General features: G+C 37.9%; 1 protein-coding gene across 4 annotated transcripts in view; it reads right to left on the bottom strand.

The window, feature by feature from the left end:
* The window catches only part of PRKAA2 (protein kinase AMP-activated catalytic subunit alpha 2), a 65,138-nt gene extending 45,903 nt beyond the window's left edge, over positions 1–19,235 (bottom strand). For 2 of the 4 annotated variants that reach the window (XM_059374881.1, XM_059374884.1), the window contains exon 1: positions 19,040–19,235. In XM_059374881.1, coding sequence (XP_059230864.1) covers positions 19,040–19,133 — 94 coding nt within the window. In that variant the 5' untranslated portion in view covers positions 19,134–19,235. Of the gene's footprint in view, positions 1–2,720; positions 2,854–19,039 lie in introns of those variants that run through there. The other 2 variants (XM_059374882.1, XM_059374883.1) reach the window with 2 other exon arrangements.
* Positions 19,236–19,448: the final 213 nt, after the last annotated feature.

The raw sequence follows: 19,448 nt of genomic DNA, 5'->3' as shown, positions 1-19,448 counted from the left end.
TGGGGATTATTTGAGGATAGCTAATGGTTCTTTCCCACTAATCTGGGAAGGACAACTAACAGCTGTATGTCTATATATATCCACACATGGTAAACATTTTTACATACATTACTTCATTTTAACCTTATAAGAACCCCATGAGGAAATTTTACAGAAAACTGAGGCTTACAGACATTAAAAATGCCAAGTGATAAACAAAATCAGTCTTTAAGAAGCGTATGGGTAGCTCAGTTGGTTATGCAGCTGTCTTCAGTTCAGATCATGACCTCGGGGTCCTGGGACGAGCCCCGACACCGGACTCTCTGCTCAGCTCAGTGCCTGCTTCTCCCTCTTCCTCTGCCCCTCCCCCTGCCCCCTGTGCAAGTGCACGCGCTCTCTGTGTGTGTCTCAAATACATAAATCTTTTTCAAAAATCCTTACTTAAATCCAAGTCTGTCTGATTCTAAAACCTAGGTTCATAATGATTATATATTGATTACAGAGTATATTGCGTCCCATGATTACCCAACAGATTTCACTCATGTCTAAAATAATACTACTGTTAAAAGTACTATAGAATCTAATACTGTATATAATAATGACTTGGGGTTGGGTACAGTGGTACTCAGAATTCCAAGTTGAGATGCTAGGGACATAGCTCTTCTAGTTAGAGTGGGATTTTTCAGTGCCTTAGCTACAAGATTCCCTTCATGGCCTAGCAATCTTAGGGTGAGACCTTGAAACCGACCCTAGGTTTAAGGAGCAAGGGAGAAAATTTGGGGATACATTATGAAATATTCAATAGCAAGAAAGATCAGTCTTCTGTACACCCTCCAATGCAGATAAGGCAAGATGACTGAAATAAAAAGCAAAGGGAAGATTCAAGAACTTTTTATAATGGTGATGGACAGAAGTTCTGAGATAGATCAAATTATGGTACCACACAAAATGGAGGTTCCACTGATACTACTAGTAAGCTAAAACCTATCCTAGTATGTTCTGTGCACATAGTTGAAAAACTGGAACAAGGAGGTAATTTGAATGACTAATAGTAGAGGCTTCATTTAGTTTCATAGATAAGAAAAGCATTTATGTTATACATAGTTAGGCACCTGTGTACCTTTCCAGTATCATCTTTCACCATTCCTTCAACTCAAATGGTATACTTCAGTCATTTAGAACCATTTTGAATTCCCCATCAGGGCTGTGCTTTCTCTAATTTCCAAGGCTAACAATATATCTAGATCATGATAAGCATTCAGTAAATTTAAGTAGAATTTTGTTGAGTATAGTAAATGAATTCTGTTAAACATGTGAACCATTTGTGTCCCTGATCATCAATCTCCAATGTCTCACTTATCCAAGTTTCATTTGTCTTTTGAAGTTTACCTCAAGTACCATTCCAGTTAGCATTCCTGAAACACCACCCGCATTCCCCCATCATTCCAACAACTCAACTGCCTGGATTAAATGACCCTCCAATGCACAACTGCACTCCTCTCCATGATGGCACTTAACATCAAGGGCTATAATTACCTATCTAGTTGTTGCTATTGATCTCCCTCTTTAAACCAATCAGCTCCTTCAGAGCAGGGTCAGTGTCTCATTTTACTTTGTATTGCAGCATCTGGCACAGTGTTTAACATACAATTGACGTTCAGTAACTACTTTCTGTATGGATGGAATGCATGACTGACATTAATGGTTGTTTGAACATATAATTTAGGTTTCATATACTACTTGTATTGCAGCTTTAGAATTTGAGAGGGGATTTCAAATTGGGTGTGCTAATCTCTCATATATGAGAAAAACCAACAAATATCTGTCAGAGACAAAGTATAAAAGTATTATCTACACATTCTAAGTTCCAAGGAATCCCTTGTGGTACTACATTCCAGGAGCTCCTAAATGCGGAAAAGTATTAACAGAAGAAATCACCATCAGCACCAGGACTGCAATTTATTTAACGTCTAAGCATTTCAGAAGAAATCAAATGTCTTCCAGGAAAATAAATTTGGTAAAGAGGAGATGTAGCTAGTCAATAAATACATAAAAAGGTGCTCAATACGTTTAGTCACCAAGGAAATGTAAATTAAAACAATATAATACAATATCACAATATGCCTACTCAGCAACAATTAAAAAAGCAAACAATACCAAGCCCTGGTGAATATACAGAGTAATGAACTTCTATATTGCTGGTGGGAATATAAATTATTGCAAACACATGGGAAAAGTGTAAATTGGTGCAGAATATGCAGTAACTACTAAAACTAAACATTTATACTCTGGCTCAGTGATCCACTCCTAAATTTCCGCTATGTATATACAGCAGAAATGTATACAGAGTTATCAAGTGCTTTGAGAGCTTTATAAAAAGCTATTGTCCTGGTCCATGGACTTATGCTTTCAGTACCAAAGATCCAAGAAATGGAAGGAAAATTATAGGGTGCTGAGGAAAGGAACCAGTGGGGTCTCCAAAAGCAAGGCAAAAGGAGCATACAAGTTCAGGGCTCAGGAAATAAAGGAATTTGGAGAAAAGTGGCTATGATATCAATAGGAAGAAAGGTATTTCTCAAAGGCATAAGATAATAATAATGAGTAGTTACAGCACACTGGGCACTTCATATATACGTGTGTGCCTACAAGTGTGCCTACAAGTACTTTGTATACTTTTTCTTATTTAAACACTAAAAGGACTTGTGGGGAAAACTGAGGATCACAGAACTTAAGAAACTTACCCAAATTCATATAAGAAATTAATGCTAGAGCTGTGATTCAAGTATCTTGCTATCTCCAAAGCTATTCTTGGGGGGGCAGAGTTTGTTTCTTTCTCATTTTTCAAGAGTCCTAAAGAGTTCTGTTGCCACTGGCAAAATGACTGGAAACAGCACGTGGACTAAAAAATAAAACAATACAACAAAATCCTTTTCTCAAAAAACATACCACATATTCCAAACAAAACTTGATTTTTTAAAACCAAAAATTATACTTCAGAAAAAAAGAGATTCTTCTCTCAAACTCAAGGTCTCATAAACCTTTCATATTTAGAAAGATTGCTTCTAAATTATTTTGAACAAATAACTATGTGAAAAAGACACATTTGCCTAAACATGTATCAATCATTAGCTGAAAAAAAATCACTTGACCAAATTAGTAGACAACATAAAAGATGTTTATCAAGGATATGATAATATGACAATTATTCCTGAACAGTGATTTCATACTTACAAATTTAGAATATCTTAAATAAAATAAGCCTTATAAAGATCAAAGTTTTTAAAAAGCAGTATACTATGTGTTTACAACATTGTGAAATTCCTAAGTATAACTCTGTAAGACAATGAAAAACCCAAAGCTCTAATGTTATGTCAGTGGATACCTGTTTACAGTATTGTTCACAGATTCAAAATAACTTAAATAAAAACGAATGGGTGCTCTAGAAATCTATGGTTGATGATTCAAAAAGTGGCCCTTTTGGGTGCCTGGGTGGCTCAGTCTGTTAAGCATCTGCCTTCAGCTCAGGTCATGATGCCAGGGTTCTGGGATTAAGTCCCGCATATGGCTTCTTGTTCAGCAAGGAGCCTGCTTCTTCCTCTGCCGGCTGCTCCCCGTGCTTGTGCTCTCTCTCTCTGACAATTTAATAAATAAGGTCTTAAAAAAAAAAAAAAGTAGCCTTAGTAATGACAAAAATCTGAAAAGTAGGAAAAAACATTATTTCTAAAATACTTAAAGGATATGATTTTGAGTATGTATGCTTACCCATACAGCAATATGCTATGAATAGAAAAAGACATGTATAGGAATGTGTAAAGCATAGGCTCAGTCATTAAGTGTCTGCCTTCAGCTCAGGTCATGATCCCAGGGTTCTAAGAGAGAGCCCCGCACAGGGCTCCCTGCTCCACAGAAGACTGTTCTCCCTCTCCTACACCCCCTGTTTGTGTTCCGTCTCTCGCTGTGTCTCTCCCTGTCAAAAATAAATAAATAAATAAAATCTTAACAAAAAAATGTGTAAAGCAGCAATATTCATAATAAGCAAAATGTAAGAATTACCCACAGGCCTGTCAGTATCAGAATGGATAAAAAGGGGCACCTGAGTAGCCTCAGTGGGTTAAGCATGTGATTCTTGACCTCAGCTCAGGTCATGATCTCAGGGTTGTGAGTTCAAGCCCCTCCACAGTGGGCTCCACACTGGGAGTGGAGCCTAATTAAAAAAAAAAAAAAAAAAAAAAAGGATAAATAATGGTATAGTCTTAATGTAATAATATACAGCAATGAGAATTAACAAATTACAACTAAATGCTGCAATGTGCAACAGACACAAGTTGAAGTGAAAGAAGCCCGTCACAAAATAGCTACTGTTTCTACAAAGTTTTTTGTTTTGTTTTGTTTTTTTAAATATTTTATTTATTTAGTTGTCAGAGAGAGAGTTGTCACAAGCAAGGGGGAGCAGCAGACAGGAGAAGCAGGCTCCCTGCTGAACAGGAAGCCCCATGTGGGACTTGATCCCAGGGCTCCAGGATCATGACCCAAGCCGAAGGCAGACACTTAACTGACTGAGCCACCGAGGTGTCCCTCTACAAACTTAAGGTGAAACTAATTGGACAGTAGTTACCCCTGGTGGGGGTGGAAGATGGAAAGAGTAACTAAAATGGGGCTCAAATAGGGGCTTTGTGGGATGCTGGTCATTTTCTGTGTCTTTAGTGATTTTATGTGTCTGTTTAGTTTGTGAATATTCACTAAACCTAAGATTATAGGTTTAAAAAAATCACTTAGAATGTATGTATCTTTGTATATGTGGTAGAGCTTAATAAAAAGGTTAAGAAAGAATGTTTGGATAACATTCTATCCATACTTAGGCTCTGACAAGTCAGCAAGCAGGGCCTTGACAAGCAGCAGCCATCCTTACTCAATTGTATCAAGAGCTTTCACTCTGGAGTCAGGAGAGTCATCTGAGGCACATATGTTCCAACCTCTACCATCTCCAGACTTCTGCCAAAATAACACAAGGCTCCTTTCTTCTTCACCCATGGTGAAACAAAATACAGACTCATTGCTTTTCTCCAAATTTCCTTTCCCTGAAAGCCCTTTAAAGTTCTCTAAAGAATAGTTCTGAACAGGAAGCAAAAAGACTTTATTCCTTTTTATCCACCACTGATTAAACAAGTTCTGTTAAGTGCTTTATATGTGTCTTATTTAATTCCCAGAACACTATAATGTAAATATTATTACAACCAGTTTAAAGAAATTCAGAATTAGACAACAGTGAGTGGCAAGATGCTATACCTGCCTGCAGTGCCCAAGCTCAAAATTCACATTCTTTTACCTCCCAACTATCAGCCTCTCTTGATTATAACATAACAAGAGTGTTTACTCCATGTTAATTGTTTTAACTCCAGCGCTTGAGTTGAGAAATTAGGGCAATGAAGGAATGAAGCTTAATTGTGATAGGCTAAGGAAGGAGGGACAAAGGATGAGAAGAGTCAAGTAAGGAAAACTGCTGTGTTCTGACAAAATGCAGGCTGGGGTAAGGCTGTACCCTTCGCTGTGGATCAGACAGGTTAAAGGTATTTATCAAGAGCTGCCAAATGTCAAGAAAATCAAACATGGACTCAAACAGTCCCACAGTACAGTATGTAACATTCACTCATATTTTTATTAAGAGAACAAACTCATATACTTGAAGATCTTTTTCTCCTAGTTGTTTTTACCCTCTGAGCAGCCATTTGTTCATTCATTCACTTGACAAATATTTTCCGAGTACCTAATGTGTACTAGGAATTCCTCCAAATGCTGAGAAAACAGGTATAAATGGAACTTATATTCAGGTGGAGAATACAAACAAACATAATATAATGGAGAACAATGAAAATAAAGTACCAAATGAGTGACAGGCTGGAGGTGGGAAAATGTGCTATTTTAAATAGATCAGGAAAGCCTGAAGGTGTGAATTTTTGGCAAAGGCTGTTCAGCTAACTTCTTTGAGAACTGATTATGTGATATGTTGTATTCAGCTTCATTTTTAAAAGTAATGTTTATACTGGCTTTACACTGTAAAAGTGTTCAAGTATTTCTCAATAGAGCTTATTTTATAAAAAATAAGGTAAAACTGTGGAATGACTTAGCATTCCAAAACAAAATGAGAACCAAACTAATTTTTTTTTTTTTTATCCCTAGGGCCTTTAAACTTTCATTTCAGTGGTTACCCTAGAGATTACAACAAGCATCTCTGGCTTACCAGAAATCTAGTATAAATTAGTATCTTTACCATTTCCTAGACAATCAATGACTTCAGAACACTTTGGCTCTGTTTCATCTCCCACTTTTTCTGTTGTATTTTACTCCTATATATGTTTATATCACACAAAACATTATTATTTTGTATAGTCAGCATCTATTTAGTTACCCCATATTTGACCCTCGAGATGTTCTTCATCTCCTCCTGCTTCCATCGGGGGAAGCATGTTTTTGTTCTGTCTGAAAGAATGCCCTTTGATGCTCTGTTTACTGTGGGTCTGCAGGTGACAAGTTCTCTCAAATTATGCTAATCTTAAATGTATTTTGCCTTTAATTTTGAAGGATATTTTTGTTGGGTACAAAATTATAGGCTGGTGGTTCACTTCTTTCACCTCCCTGAAGATCCCATTCCATTGTTTCCTTGCTTTGTTGAAAAAATTGGCTTATTGTTCCTTTGAAGATAGTATCTCCTGGATACTTTTAAGATTCTCTCTTCAGGGGGGCCTAGGTGGCTCAGTGGGTTAAGCCTCTGCCTTCGGCTCAGGTGATGATCACAGGGTTCTGGGATCGAGCTCTCTGGTTGGCAGAGAGCCTGCTTCCCTCTCTCTCTCTCTCTCTCTGTCTGCCTCTCTGCCTACTTGTGATCTTTCTGTCAAATAAATAAATAAAATCTTTAAAAAAATAAAAAAAAATTCTCTCTTAACATCTTCTCTCATTTCTGCATAGACAGATTCAGTCCACTCCAGTATAAAAAAACCTCAAGCAAAGGGAACTAATTTTCAGAAGTTTTCCAATGATGTACCTAAGAATTATTTTCCTCTATTTTTTTCTGCTTAGGTTTCACAGAGTTCTGAATCTGTGGCTTGACACGCTTATCAGTTTTGGAAAACTTTCTGCCATTATCTCTTCAAATACTGTTTCTTCCCCATTCCCTCTCTCCTCCCTCTGGAAATGCATAGTGTCCAAATCTGTATGATCATCAGTAGTCTTGGGTTCAAAATAACATGCATGATCACAGGGCACAAGAGGTAGTGACCTAACACCAGTTATACTTAGTGTCTTAGAAAGATTTGGGACTAGAAACACAGCATATCAGTATGGCAGAATCAAACTCATCTTTACCAGTTCTTAAAACATCCAATCCTTGCCTCCAGACCCCACATCACACACGCAGAGTAGGTTGTGGGGGATGACACTCACATGAATGGATACCATCTATTCCAGCATTTGTATGTCTCAAACAGTAAGCACATCAAATAACTGCCCATTCATGAAGCTTCTAAGCCTCCCACAAGGGGGTGCACTGAGTCAGAAGAGACATCATAAAGGGAAGCTGGAATATCTTTTTCTGTACAAGTTTTATAATCGTGGAATCATGAAGTAGTAATACAGTTCCTTGGAGCATTACATGTCCCTTAAGAGACCTCTCAGTCCAGCTGTAATTTAATAATCACAGGTTATTTTCAAAATAAATATTGGTATTATGGTAATAGAACTGAGAAACCACATTTATCTTGGAAACTTTCTCAAAAGAAGGTAAGCCTTCTTTTGTCATCTTTCCATAGGGGAAAAGGATCCTAAGCCTATAAGGAACTGTTAACCTATAGGTTCCAATAATACATGTTAGACTTTTCACTGTTTTTCTACAGGTGATTTTAGACTGTTTTTCTGTAAAGGTAGACTTTACACTGTTTTTTTTATACTTTCTATCGTTTTGCCTCCCTTTGTTTCAGTCTGGATATTTCTTCTGACCTATATTCTTGTTCACCAATTCTCTCTTCGACAGAATCTAATCTGCTGTTAAAGCATCCATGGAGTCCTAACTCAATTATTATATGTTCCAGTCACAAAATTCCTTTATTTATTTATTTTTAGAGATTCCAGATCTCTGCTAAAACTCTCCATCTTCAACACAATAATCCAGTTAAAGTGCACGAAGTGCATGTCTAGTAATTTTAACATCTGATTCACCCATGAGTCTATTCCTATTATCTTAGTATCTCCTGGAATGTTCAACATTGTACATGAAAAAGCTTTAGAAGCTCCAGGTGGTATGATCTTCCTCCAAAGAATAAAAATAGGAGGCGTATAATCTTAATAAGTGTGTAATTAACCTGATTCTAAAAAGAATTTCAGTCCTCAGAGGGCTGCAACCAGAAACCCAACTGTTTACCAGTGGCTCTCATCCTTAATTAGTTGTGAACTCCAACAGCTTTCTCTCCAAGACTCAACTTCTGCTTATCTCCTTTGCCTTTCAGCAACTGCTGTTTGGCTTCTTATGTGTATCATAATTACAAATTAGCAAATGGCTCAAACAGAAAAGCCAAACAAAAAGCAGACCTGCTCTAGTGCATTTTTCTTCTCACTGGGAAGATATTGACCACCCAAGTCCTGGCTGACTTCAAACAGATTTTTACATTATCCAGGTTTTATAATTTTTTTTAAAGATTTTATTTATTCATTTGACAGACAAGAGGTCACAAGAAGGCAGAGAGGCAGGCAGAAAGAGAGAGGAGGAAGTAGGCTCCCTGCCCAGCAGAGAGACTGATGCAGGGCCCGAACCCAGGATCCTGGGATCATGACCTGAGCTGAAGGCAGAGGCTTTAACCCACTGAGACATCCAGGTGCCCCTCCAGGTTTTATCATTTTTTTTTAATTGTTCTTGACTACAAGGTTGATTTAACACAAGTCTGAAGTCATAACAGGTGTGGAAATTAATCACATCAGAAAAACTATTTTTGCAATATTAGAATATTAAAGTTTAAAAAGACTTTATAAATTATGTATGCCAACCTTCCACTCAAAACTGGAATTTTGTGGGGAACCAGGGTGTTTCAGTCAGTTAGGCACCTACCTTTAGCTCAGAGCATGATCTCCAGGTCCTGGGATCAAGCCCCACATCAGGCTTCCTGCTCAGTAGAAAGTCTTCTTATCCCTCTGCCCCTGCCCTCCCCACCCAGTCATGTTCAAGTGCATGCACTCTCTCTCTCCCTCAAATAAATAAATCTTTTTTTAAAAACTGAAATTCAAAAAGTATATAAATAAATAAATAAAAATTGAAATTTTGTAGTAAGAATCTTGATGACCATCTAGAATATAAGTAAATATGTCAATGACAGAAATCTTACATCTTTTTTTTAAATTTTATTTATTTATTTGAGAGAGAGATTGTGAGAGTGGAGAGGTCAGAGGGAGAACAGACTTCCCACTAATCAGAGAGCCCAATATGGGACTCGATCCCGAGGCTCCAAGATCATGACCTGAACTGAAGGCAGTTGCTTAACCAACTGAGCCACCCAGGCGCCTTTTTTTTTTTTTTAAGATTTTATTTATTTATTTGAGAGACAGAGGGGAGGGGGAGGGAGGATACAGAGGAAGAGGGAGAGGCAGACTCCCTGCTGAGCAGAAAGGCCAATGTAAGACTCAATCCCAGGACCCTGGGATCATGACCTGAGCCGAAGGCAGACCAACTGAGCCACCCAGGTGCCCCAGTGGTACCATTCTTAAACAAGTTCCTTGACAGACAAATCCTCATTATTCTGGATAATTTGCCTCCCTAAAATATTTACCCAATAGTCACAGCTGTATCCTTCAAAACATCACTGAATATGGTGACTCCTTTTCCTAGATGATGGTACGTTAGCTATTCAAAAACTGCTATTACACTTAAAAATACATGTTCTAATAGTACAAAAAATGTTTGCTTTACACTATCTCATACAGCATTCTTTTGGGGCTCGCCTTATTGGTCATTCTCTCAATGAAATATAATTGGCCAAGTTTTTCAAATTGTAGCATCAAGAAATGAACTCAATATTCAAACTTAAGCTTAATACAAACTACAGCAAGAACTATGATCCCTCTAAAACTACCAATTAATATACATCTATTTCCACTCCAATAACAATTTTTACATTTGAAGCACTTAAAACATATACTTCCTAAGCTTGTGGTAAGTTAAAACCCCAGCATCTCAGAAACTACTATCAACTGTTCTACTTTTATGTGCCTGCTTTTTGTTTTTAACTTAAGTGCTAGATTTGACACCTGTCCTTATTAAATTTCAACTTCTTGGATTTTGCCTAGCAATCCAAGAGTCAATATAAATTTAAATTCTGCTTCTGTAATTTGTCTATTAATTACCTCATCTAGCTTTGTACCATCCCCAATAAGAAATATTACTATCATTATTAAAGTAAATGTCCAAGATTTCCCTTTAGGATGACACCTACTTTCCTTGGGAATAGTTATTCAGCAGCAATAAGCCACAAAGAGCACATTTCTTCATCTTATCCACAAAGCTACTGTAAAACATAAAGTCAAATTCTTGCTGAAATCAAGTTTACAGCATACAGTATAACTGTCATGTCATCTAACTGTGAATTAGTAAAGCACTAAGGACAGCCTGGTGTAAATCTGAGTAAAAGGTAGATTTATCATATATTTGGCTTCAAATTCAAATGTGAGACAAGACTGAGTTAGGTAAATTCTCAATGATTACTTCCCACATTGTTTTAAATTAGTAAATCACCTATAGTAGTATCACTGCCACATTTTTAACTCTGGTAAAAATATTTTGCTTTAAATCCAACATGACTAAACACAGTAAATGTTAAATATATTTTAATTTTATTATCTCATTAACTAAGTCTGGAAGAAGTGAATTATGGAATAATTTATAGTGCCAAGTCATACTCAAACATATTTAAGAAGAAAGTGAAGTTAACTAATATTTATGGTATGTATCAAGCAAAGTAAGAATTTGGAAAAAAATTATAGTATATTTAAAATTTTTAATTCCAGATTTTCAATTATGACAGCTAGATAATTACCTTGTTACTAATTTGAAATTTAGGAATTGAGTGATGTTAAAAGAGAGCACATGAGTCGTGTTTTTAATACTACATAAAATTATATGAATAATATGAAGAAAAAACTCTGAAAAAAGCGTTTTCATAAGTCAATACATTGGCATTCACAATGAGACATGTTTATTGCATGATTTGATAATTTCTTTAACCATATAAAAGGTTGTTTAAAAACAAATCTAAGGGCAGAATTAAAAGGATTATTACCATTCTAAAAACAAAGCCACCAGTTAAAGAAATATGGTGAAATTTATCAGAGGCAAGGCAAACATGGTTAAACATAAGACAGCACTTAAGCAAGAATACTGTCCCCTTGAAGGGGTGAAAACATTTCTATTATTAGCAGAGATAAGAGCTGCCTGAAATTCCTTCCTTCATACACTATACTAAAAATAAATGGTTCACTACATTTCAAAATAAACACACTGCTTTATATATGCAGTTCAGTCATTTAATAAAATCCATAAAATCAACCTGATTCAAGGTGCTCTTGTATTTGTGTCTAAGACATACCAGGTAGATTTGCTCTATTTATAACATATTCAATATTTTAGGAGTCTTGTGCCACCCACTTACTCATTACCTTTTAAAGGATTTGAGATTAGATCTTCTGCCAGGTCAAATTAAATTATCACCTTGACTTAAAAAAATTAACTACTTTATCTACAAAATACTTTCCCTATCATCAAGGAAACTACAGGAATCTTGGAAGAATAAATGGGGCAGTGTCACCATTACAAATACTACCAATACTTTAAGGAAAACTGACATGGATGACAAGATAAGTGAATATTTTGGCATATTTTTACCAAAATCAAAACCAAACAACAACAGCAAAGACAACAGCAAAAAGAAACACACCTAGATAAAGCAGCACTGTGTCAGCACTGGAAATGGATCAAAGTCCAAAAAACTAAGGTAATTGAGATATATGATCAAACTTCAAAAATCCTAACTTATGTAGATATATTAAGAGAAGTTTATTAGGAAGACATCTTTAGCTCAAAGTACATTTTCTCTAGTTAAAAAAAAATGAACTGTATAACTGTGCTTCTTCTCTAAGTAGACAGGGCACTGAAAATGACCCATAAATAAAAACTGCCTGCTGCTGCTCACATTCTCTTCCTTCTAACTTTTGCTTCTTCCTTTCAGGAGATCTGTGATTGCTAGCATAGGATCTAGAATAGAAATTACATGTTCACACACATGCATTGGGAGCAGTGTATGGGAGAGGGTGACAGTGAGCAGCATCTAGAGACTGAGAGTTTTCTGACCATATCAGGATGAATTATAAAAGGAGACCAGAGAAAAACAAAAAGCATAAGATAGTAAACTCTTCCTACCCTTCATTAAATAAATTTTGGTCTCAAAACCAGATCACAGGTTATTCTCAGAATTCAGCTAATTGTGAGTTTAAGTACACAGTAAGTACATAATTACATAAGATTACATAAGAGTTAAGTATTTATGAGTATCTTTTCACCTACATTTTTTCATGTTCTTCTCACAACAGTGTAAGCGAACATATGTTATTATTTTCTTTTTTACAGATCAAGTCTAGTTTAAGGCCACACAGCTGGTTTACAACATAGCAGAAGTTCCACATCAGGTCTTCCAAATCCATTGTTCTTTGTAATATATACAATGTTGTCTCTGTGGACTTACCCTGAACTTATCCCCCATTTATAACATTGTTTCTTATGGGAAAATATCTTTTCAGAGTCAGTGAATTGATTACACAAAATGAACAAAATCCATTCAGAAATTAAGGACCAAATTACCTATGTTGAAATCATATTAATGATATTTAAGTCAGCAAAAAAAAAAAAAGGCTTTATTAAGAGCCTTTTGATTTGTGATTAGATCTTCTATAAGTCAAATTAAATTATCATCTTGACTTAAATTAACTACTTTCTCTACAAAATACTTTCCCTGTCATCAAGGAAACTACAGGAATCTCAGAAAAATAAATGAGGGCAGTGTCACCATGACAAATACTACCAAATATTTTAAGGAAAACTAACATGGATGACAAGATAAGTGAATATTCACCTAATTTTTGAGAGAATCACTGAACTGATTTTGATTCAACACTAACCTTCTAATAGTTGAGAAGAAATAGAACTTTACTACTCGGAACTACTATTTAACACTCATTTAGAATTTGCATAATTTTAAAAGTAAAATCAATTCAGCTAATAACTTAAATGAATATTCATTTTTTAAAAAGATTTTTGAATATTCATTATTATTTCCCTTTCACTCTTATTCATTTTTCAGATGGGGGGGATTACATGACTTATCCAAAAAGGACTAGCGGATTTTAATAAAAAACTAATAATTAAGTATTACGTAACAACAAAAATAAGTTAGTCATTTAGAACTTTCTTCAATGCACACATCCAAAACACAATGGCAGATTATTAGAGCTCTGTCTCAATGTTTCTATCAGAACTGAAGGCATTTCTAAACACAGCAAACATTTCTTAACACTTAACACATGGATACAGAACTGACTCACAAGAGCCATGTACATAGTTATCTCCACAATACTGCCACTCACCTGTATGGCAATTTATCTTTAAAAAAATCTAGAAGGAAAAATTAAAATTAAAATTAAAAATATCCATTTGGGGGAATTAAATCTTTTTTAAAATCAGTTTAATGATAAAGGCCCTAATATATTATTTGTTCTAGTGCTCTCCTTCAGGAGAGGTTAAATGTCTGTTCAGGACTATGACACTACATGGAATCAAAAAACAATCATAACAAGGGCCCAATATGCCACATTCAGGTCCCACTACCAATATACAACATTCAGATCCACCAACTGACCAGATATTTGTCAAATTTTCAATTTATCATTTAGAACTTGGTATTTACATTTCAAAGAAGGTAAAACAGCTTGTTTTTTTTTTTTTTAAAAAAATGTAATAAAAATTCCATCAGTTTATCTTTCCTATTATATCTCAAAAATAAGTGAGGAATTAGTAAAATAAATACTTGATTTCTTGAAAGCCAATTCTGTGGGTCATTCAAGTAACTCTGAAAAACAGAGAAGGTAATTCCTTGATGAGACTTTACTGGCTAGAAAGAGGCTAGTGTGATTGCAAAGTATCTCTTGGTGTACAATTCTGATGAAGAATAAATATTTCATAAAGCAAATCTATCAGTACTCACCTTGAAAAAGTAGGCTTCTTTTTAAATAAATAATTAGCATTCTATTACATGTATTTTTTCTTGAACCAGTCTTTTCATAACACAAGGAACAAATCTATTCTTCCAGCATTTCTATCACCTTTACTATTTAGGTAAGAACTGAACAAGTCTAATTACAAGAGCTCATAAATAGCAGTTCTACCCTGTCCTGAAAAGAGTATGACCTAAATCAATGTGGAGAAAAAATTTAAGTAAGAAAAAGCATTACTTTTAAATCCTAGAAGCCCCCATAATTTGTTTTGATAGCACTCCTCTGGAAATCTAACAGAACAACAGAACAATGAAGAAAATCAGTTTAGAACATTTAAAATAAGCCTTCCATTATTTAACACCAAATAGAGGATTTCTACATATTTTTTACATATGATTTCTACATACTTTTTAAAAATAACTGGAGGGGCACCTGGGTGGCTCGGTTGATTAAGTGGCTGCTTTTGGTCATGAAAGTCATGATCTTTCTGGGTCCTGGGATCAAGTCCTGGTATCTGATTCCTTGATCAGTGGGGAGCCTGCTTCTCCTTCTCCCTCTGCTACTGTTCCCGGCTCGTTCTCTCTCTCTTTCGCTCTCTCTCTCCCTCTGTGTCAAATAAATAAATAAAATCTTTAAAAAGAATAAAAATTACTTGAAATGAGTGCAATCAAATGAAAATTATGCCACTCTGAATTTTCACTTATTGTACCTAACTTCAGTCTATAAACTGATACATCTACAAGGGAAGTTAATTTTTTCAAAATCTACAATTAGCCTAACAGTTAAGAGAAAAGGCAAAAAAAAAGCCTATTTATTCCACCATCTCCATGTTTTTACAGCCATATAAAACTAAATTATCTATGGGATGTCTGGGTGGCTTAGTTGGTTAAGTGTCTGCCTTTGGCTCAGGTCATGATCCCAGGGTCCTGGGATAGAGTCCTACATCAGGCTCCTTGCTGAACAGGGAGCCTGTTTCTCCCTCTGTCTGCAGCTCCCCCTTGCTCGTGCATTCTAGTGCACTGACAAATAAATGAAATATATATATATATATAAAACAACTAAATCACCTATTACATTTTTTAGTAAAAACTAACTTTACAAAGTCTAAATCTATGTAATAATTAAAAGTGCAAGTGTTTTCAATACATACATTTCAACACATACTATGCTGGGACAACTGGATAGTCATTCAAAAAGCTGATCTTAGAACCTCATCTTATACCATACTCAAAAATCAACTCAAAATGGGTCATATACTTAAACGTAAGGGCTGAAACAATAAAAATGAGAAGACTTTTAGAAGACAACTTAAGAGAAAATCCTTGAAACCTAAAGCAAAGATTTCTGGGCTGTAACACCAAAAGCAAGGTCCATAAAAAGAAAAAAAAATCAATAAATTGGACCTTATGAAAATTCAAAACTTTTATACTTCAAAAGACACCATTAAGAAAATGAAAAGTCAGATTAGTAGAAAATATTTACAAATTTCATCTAATAAGGGACTCGAATCCAGAATTTACAACAAATTTTTATAATTCTTCTCATGAGATAAGCAAAAGATAGGAACAGACATCTCACCCAATAAGATATATGAATGGCTAATAAGTACCTGAACATGTTCAATATCATTACTCATTAAGGAAATGAAATTAAAGCCTCATGGTACATAATTTCACACCCATTAAAATGCCTTTAAAACAGACTACAACAAGTGTTGGTGAGGATGTGGAGAAAGGAGACCCCTCATTCACTGTTGGTAGAATTGTAAAATGGTAGGACCATTCTTGAAAATAGTTTGCAGTTTCTCAAAAAGCTAAACAGGAAACTACGATATGACCCAGCCATTCTTCTCCTAGGTATCTAACCAAGATACATAAAAACATGTGCCCAAAGACTTGCATGCAATTAGTAGTGGCAGCATTATTTATAACAGCCCATAAGTGAAAACAACTGGTGAAGGTATAGACACAGGTGGCATATCCACACAATGGAATATCATTCAGCAATAAAAAGGAAGAAACTCTTGACACATGCAATCTCATCCATAAACCTAAAAACACTGTTAAAGGAAATATGAAAGACTCCATATTGAATGATTCCATTTATCAGAAGTGTCCAGAGAAAACAAGTTTATACACACAGAAAACAGATTAAGGGTTTCCTGAAGCTGCTGGTAGGAACAAAGATGAACTATAGCATGAAGGATCTTTACTGTGGCAATAAAACTGTTTCAAAATTGATGTTTGTTCCATCTACGGTGACGGTTGCATCATTTAGTAAAGTTACCAAAAAAATCACTGAATTGTACATTTGGAATGGGTGAAAAATGTGTAAAATATACCTCAATAAAGGTGTACTTTTATTTTTAAAAATACATGTTCTTTTATTTCTTGTCCCCTGAAAAATTAAATAACTGAAATGTAGCAACTTCCATCATTTTTATTGAACAATGGTACTAATTCCAATCTTGGTAGGAAATCATAGCATAAATTAGAGGGGCTCTAACATAGTGTTAAAAACACCCTTCTGACTGGTTGCTCGCTAGACTGGGTCCTCCAGGAAAAAGATTTCTCATAAACCAATGTGCCTTCCATTGGTTTATATTTTAAGAAGCCAATGCCTGGATGCCGCACAAGAATACATGCAAAAGAGATTTACATCGGCCTTTGACAATGGGCCAATTGATCTGATGGGTGTTTTAGTCTACATACAGAGTACAGTAAAAGAATTCAAAAAGACAAACATTCTAACACCGTTTGAAAGGATGTAGGCAAAATTATGTAATTTTGAGAGTGTACATACCCAGATGGCAAAGGCACAGTTTGCTTAAGTATCTGTATAATATGGTAACACAGTAGTCCTCAGTAATGATATTTAATGACAGGTAACCTTCCAGGCATAATGCCTGGATCTTCCTATATTCATTCTGAACAGATTCTCTTAGCTATCCACTCAATTTATGAAGTCTTTTATAAATACCCCAGGACTTTATCGCCCACATAGGACTTCAAAGACTTTAATAAACTTAGCAGGGTTTTTTTTAAGTTTTTATTTTCATTTTTTTTTAAGATTTTATTTATTTGACAGAAAGAGACACTGCGAGAGAGGGAACACAAGCAGGGGTAGTGGGAGAAGGAGAAGCCGGCTTTCCGCTGAGCAGGGACACGTGCAGGGCTCAATCCCAGGACCCTGGGATCATGACCAGAGTCAAAGGCAGACACTTAATGGCTGAGCCATCCAGGCGCCCCAGCTTTTCAGGTCTTTACACAAATACCACCTTGACTGTGAGACTTTGCCTGACCACTTTACTGAAAATGGTTAACTCACAAAACTCATTCTCCCTTCCCCCACTCATTTTTCTCAGTAGCACTAAACATACTACATATCTCACATACATATTCTGATTATTTTTTGTGTTCCCCTACTGGAATACGCGCTCCACAGAAGGAGAGATTTTAATGTGGTTTATGTTCCTTACTGTATACCCACTGCCTAAAACAGCGTCTAGCACAATGTAGGTGCTCAATAAGGGTTTTCCAAATAGAAGAGCGTCAGCTATGTGGAAGTAAATAGAAGCTGATCTCTGCCATAGAAATGAATGAATCCCTTCTACCTATTCAGCATGCAAGGCTTGAGGCTAAATTACGAGTTTTAAAAGGAAATAGAGGCCTGAGAGTAAAATCTCCAGAATGCCTACCCAACATCTTTACAACAAAAAGAAAAAAAAAAGGGGGGGGGGAGCTAACGTTTGACTTATAATTCTGAATTTACAACAATCAAACGTAAAATATTAATAAGCTGGCTCTAGTTCAGAAGACAGGGCCAATTAATTAAATCCCATGTGACTCATAAACAGCCAAAAGGGGAAAAGTTCAATACTTAACTAGTAACAAGTTAAAAAAAAAAAATTTTTTTTTTTTTTAAACAAGCCTGTTTTTCTACACCCAAAATGGGATCCCATCACCGAGACCTCAGCAAAGTATGTCTTAGCAGTTCTGGCGGCCTCAGTCCCGAACGCTCCCAGGTCCAACCCCAAGGAACCTCTCCCCATCCCAGAAGGCTTCCTAGGCTTCCTTCCACAGGCCAAGCCCCCTTCAGACCCACAGCTCTTGTCAAGGCCTGAGCCCATACAGGGGCCTTCCTGCGTCCACGCCCCCACCTGCAGGCCCCCGGAACCTGCTCCAAAGGGTCGGCCCCAGCAACCCCGCCGGAGTGCTGGAGCACGAACGAGTCGGACGGCAGAGCCGTCCCCGGCCTGGCCAGAACTGGAAGACATTTTACACTTCATCCTGGTTCTGCCCATTTCTGCGTGACCTTGGGTACATTCCCAAGCCTCTAGGGGTCCGCGTTTTCTCACCGTCTAGGTGAGGACAACACCTGCACGGAGCGGCTGTGAGGATTAAATGAGATCCCACGCGAAGCACCCAGCGGGGCGCCTGGCGCGCTGGAGACTCAGTCACGAGCGGCGGGTACTACCCCGGCGCTGCCCACACCGTCTCAGCGGGAAGGCGCCCTGCCCAACAGCCGGACCTCCGGCTTCACGCTCCCGGGCTCTCAGGTCCGCGAGCGCCCCGCAGACCCCGGGACTCCCGTCGTCCCCGCCGCCGCCCTTCCCCGCTCCGCCGCCCTCGCGGGGCTCCCGGGCCCGCTCCACCTGCCGCCAGGCCCGTGCCCGCCCGCGGCCCTGGGAGCCGGGCTCCCGCCGCTCGGCCCGGCCTCCCGCGAGCAGACAGCCCCGCGCGGCGGCCTCGGGCGCGTACTCAACTCTTCACTTTGCCGAAGGTGCCGACGCCCAGCGTGTCGCCCAGCACGTAGTGTCCGATCTTCACGCGCCCGTCGTGCTTCTGCTTCTCAGCCATGTTCGGCGCGCGCAGCCTCGCTCCGCCGCGGGTTCCTCAGTGCGAGTGCGAGTGCGGCCGCTGCCGCCGCTTCCGCCGCGGGCTCTTCAGTGCGGCCGCCGCCTACCCACAGTGCAGCGGGCTCGCGGGGGAGGGGGGGCAGGCGGGGGAGGCCCGAGACGCCGAGGGGCGCGAGGCAGACTCGGCGCGCGGGCGGTGGCGTGGGGGCGTCCCGGCGCGAGTGGCGGCCTCGGCGGCTGTGGGCCGGGCGGGGCGGCGGAGGGGACGAGGAGCGCCGGGGGCCACCAGGTGTGCGGGGGAGGGGCGGCAAAGGGA

Source organism: Mustela nigripes, chromosome 14 (genome assembly GCF_022355385.1).
Source record: "Mustela nigripes isolate SB6536 chromosome 14, MUSNIG.SB6536, whole genome shotgun sequence".
NCBI lineage: Eukaryota > Metazoa > Chordata > Mammalia > Carnivora > Mustelidae > Mustela > Mustela nigripes.
Note: the sequence above shows the minus strand (reverse complement) of the source record. Positions and strands in the feature narration are given on the sequence as shown.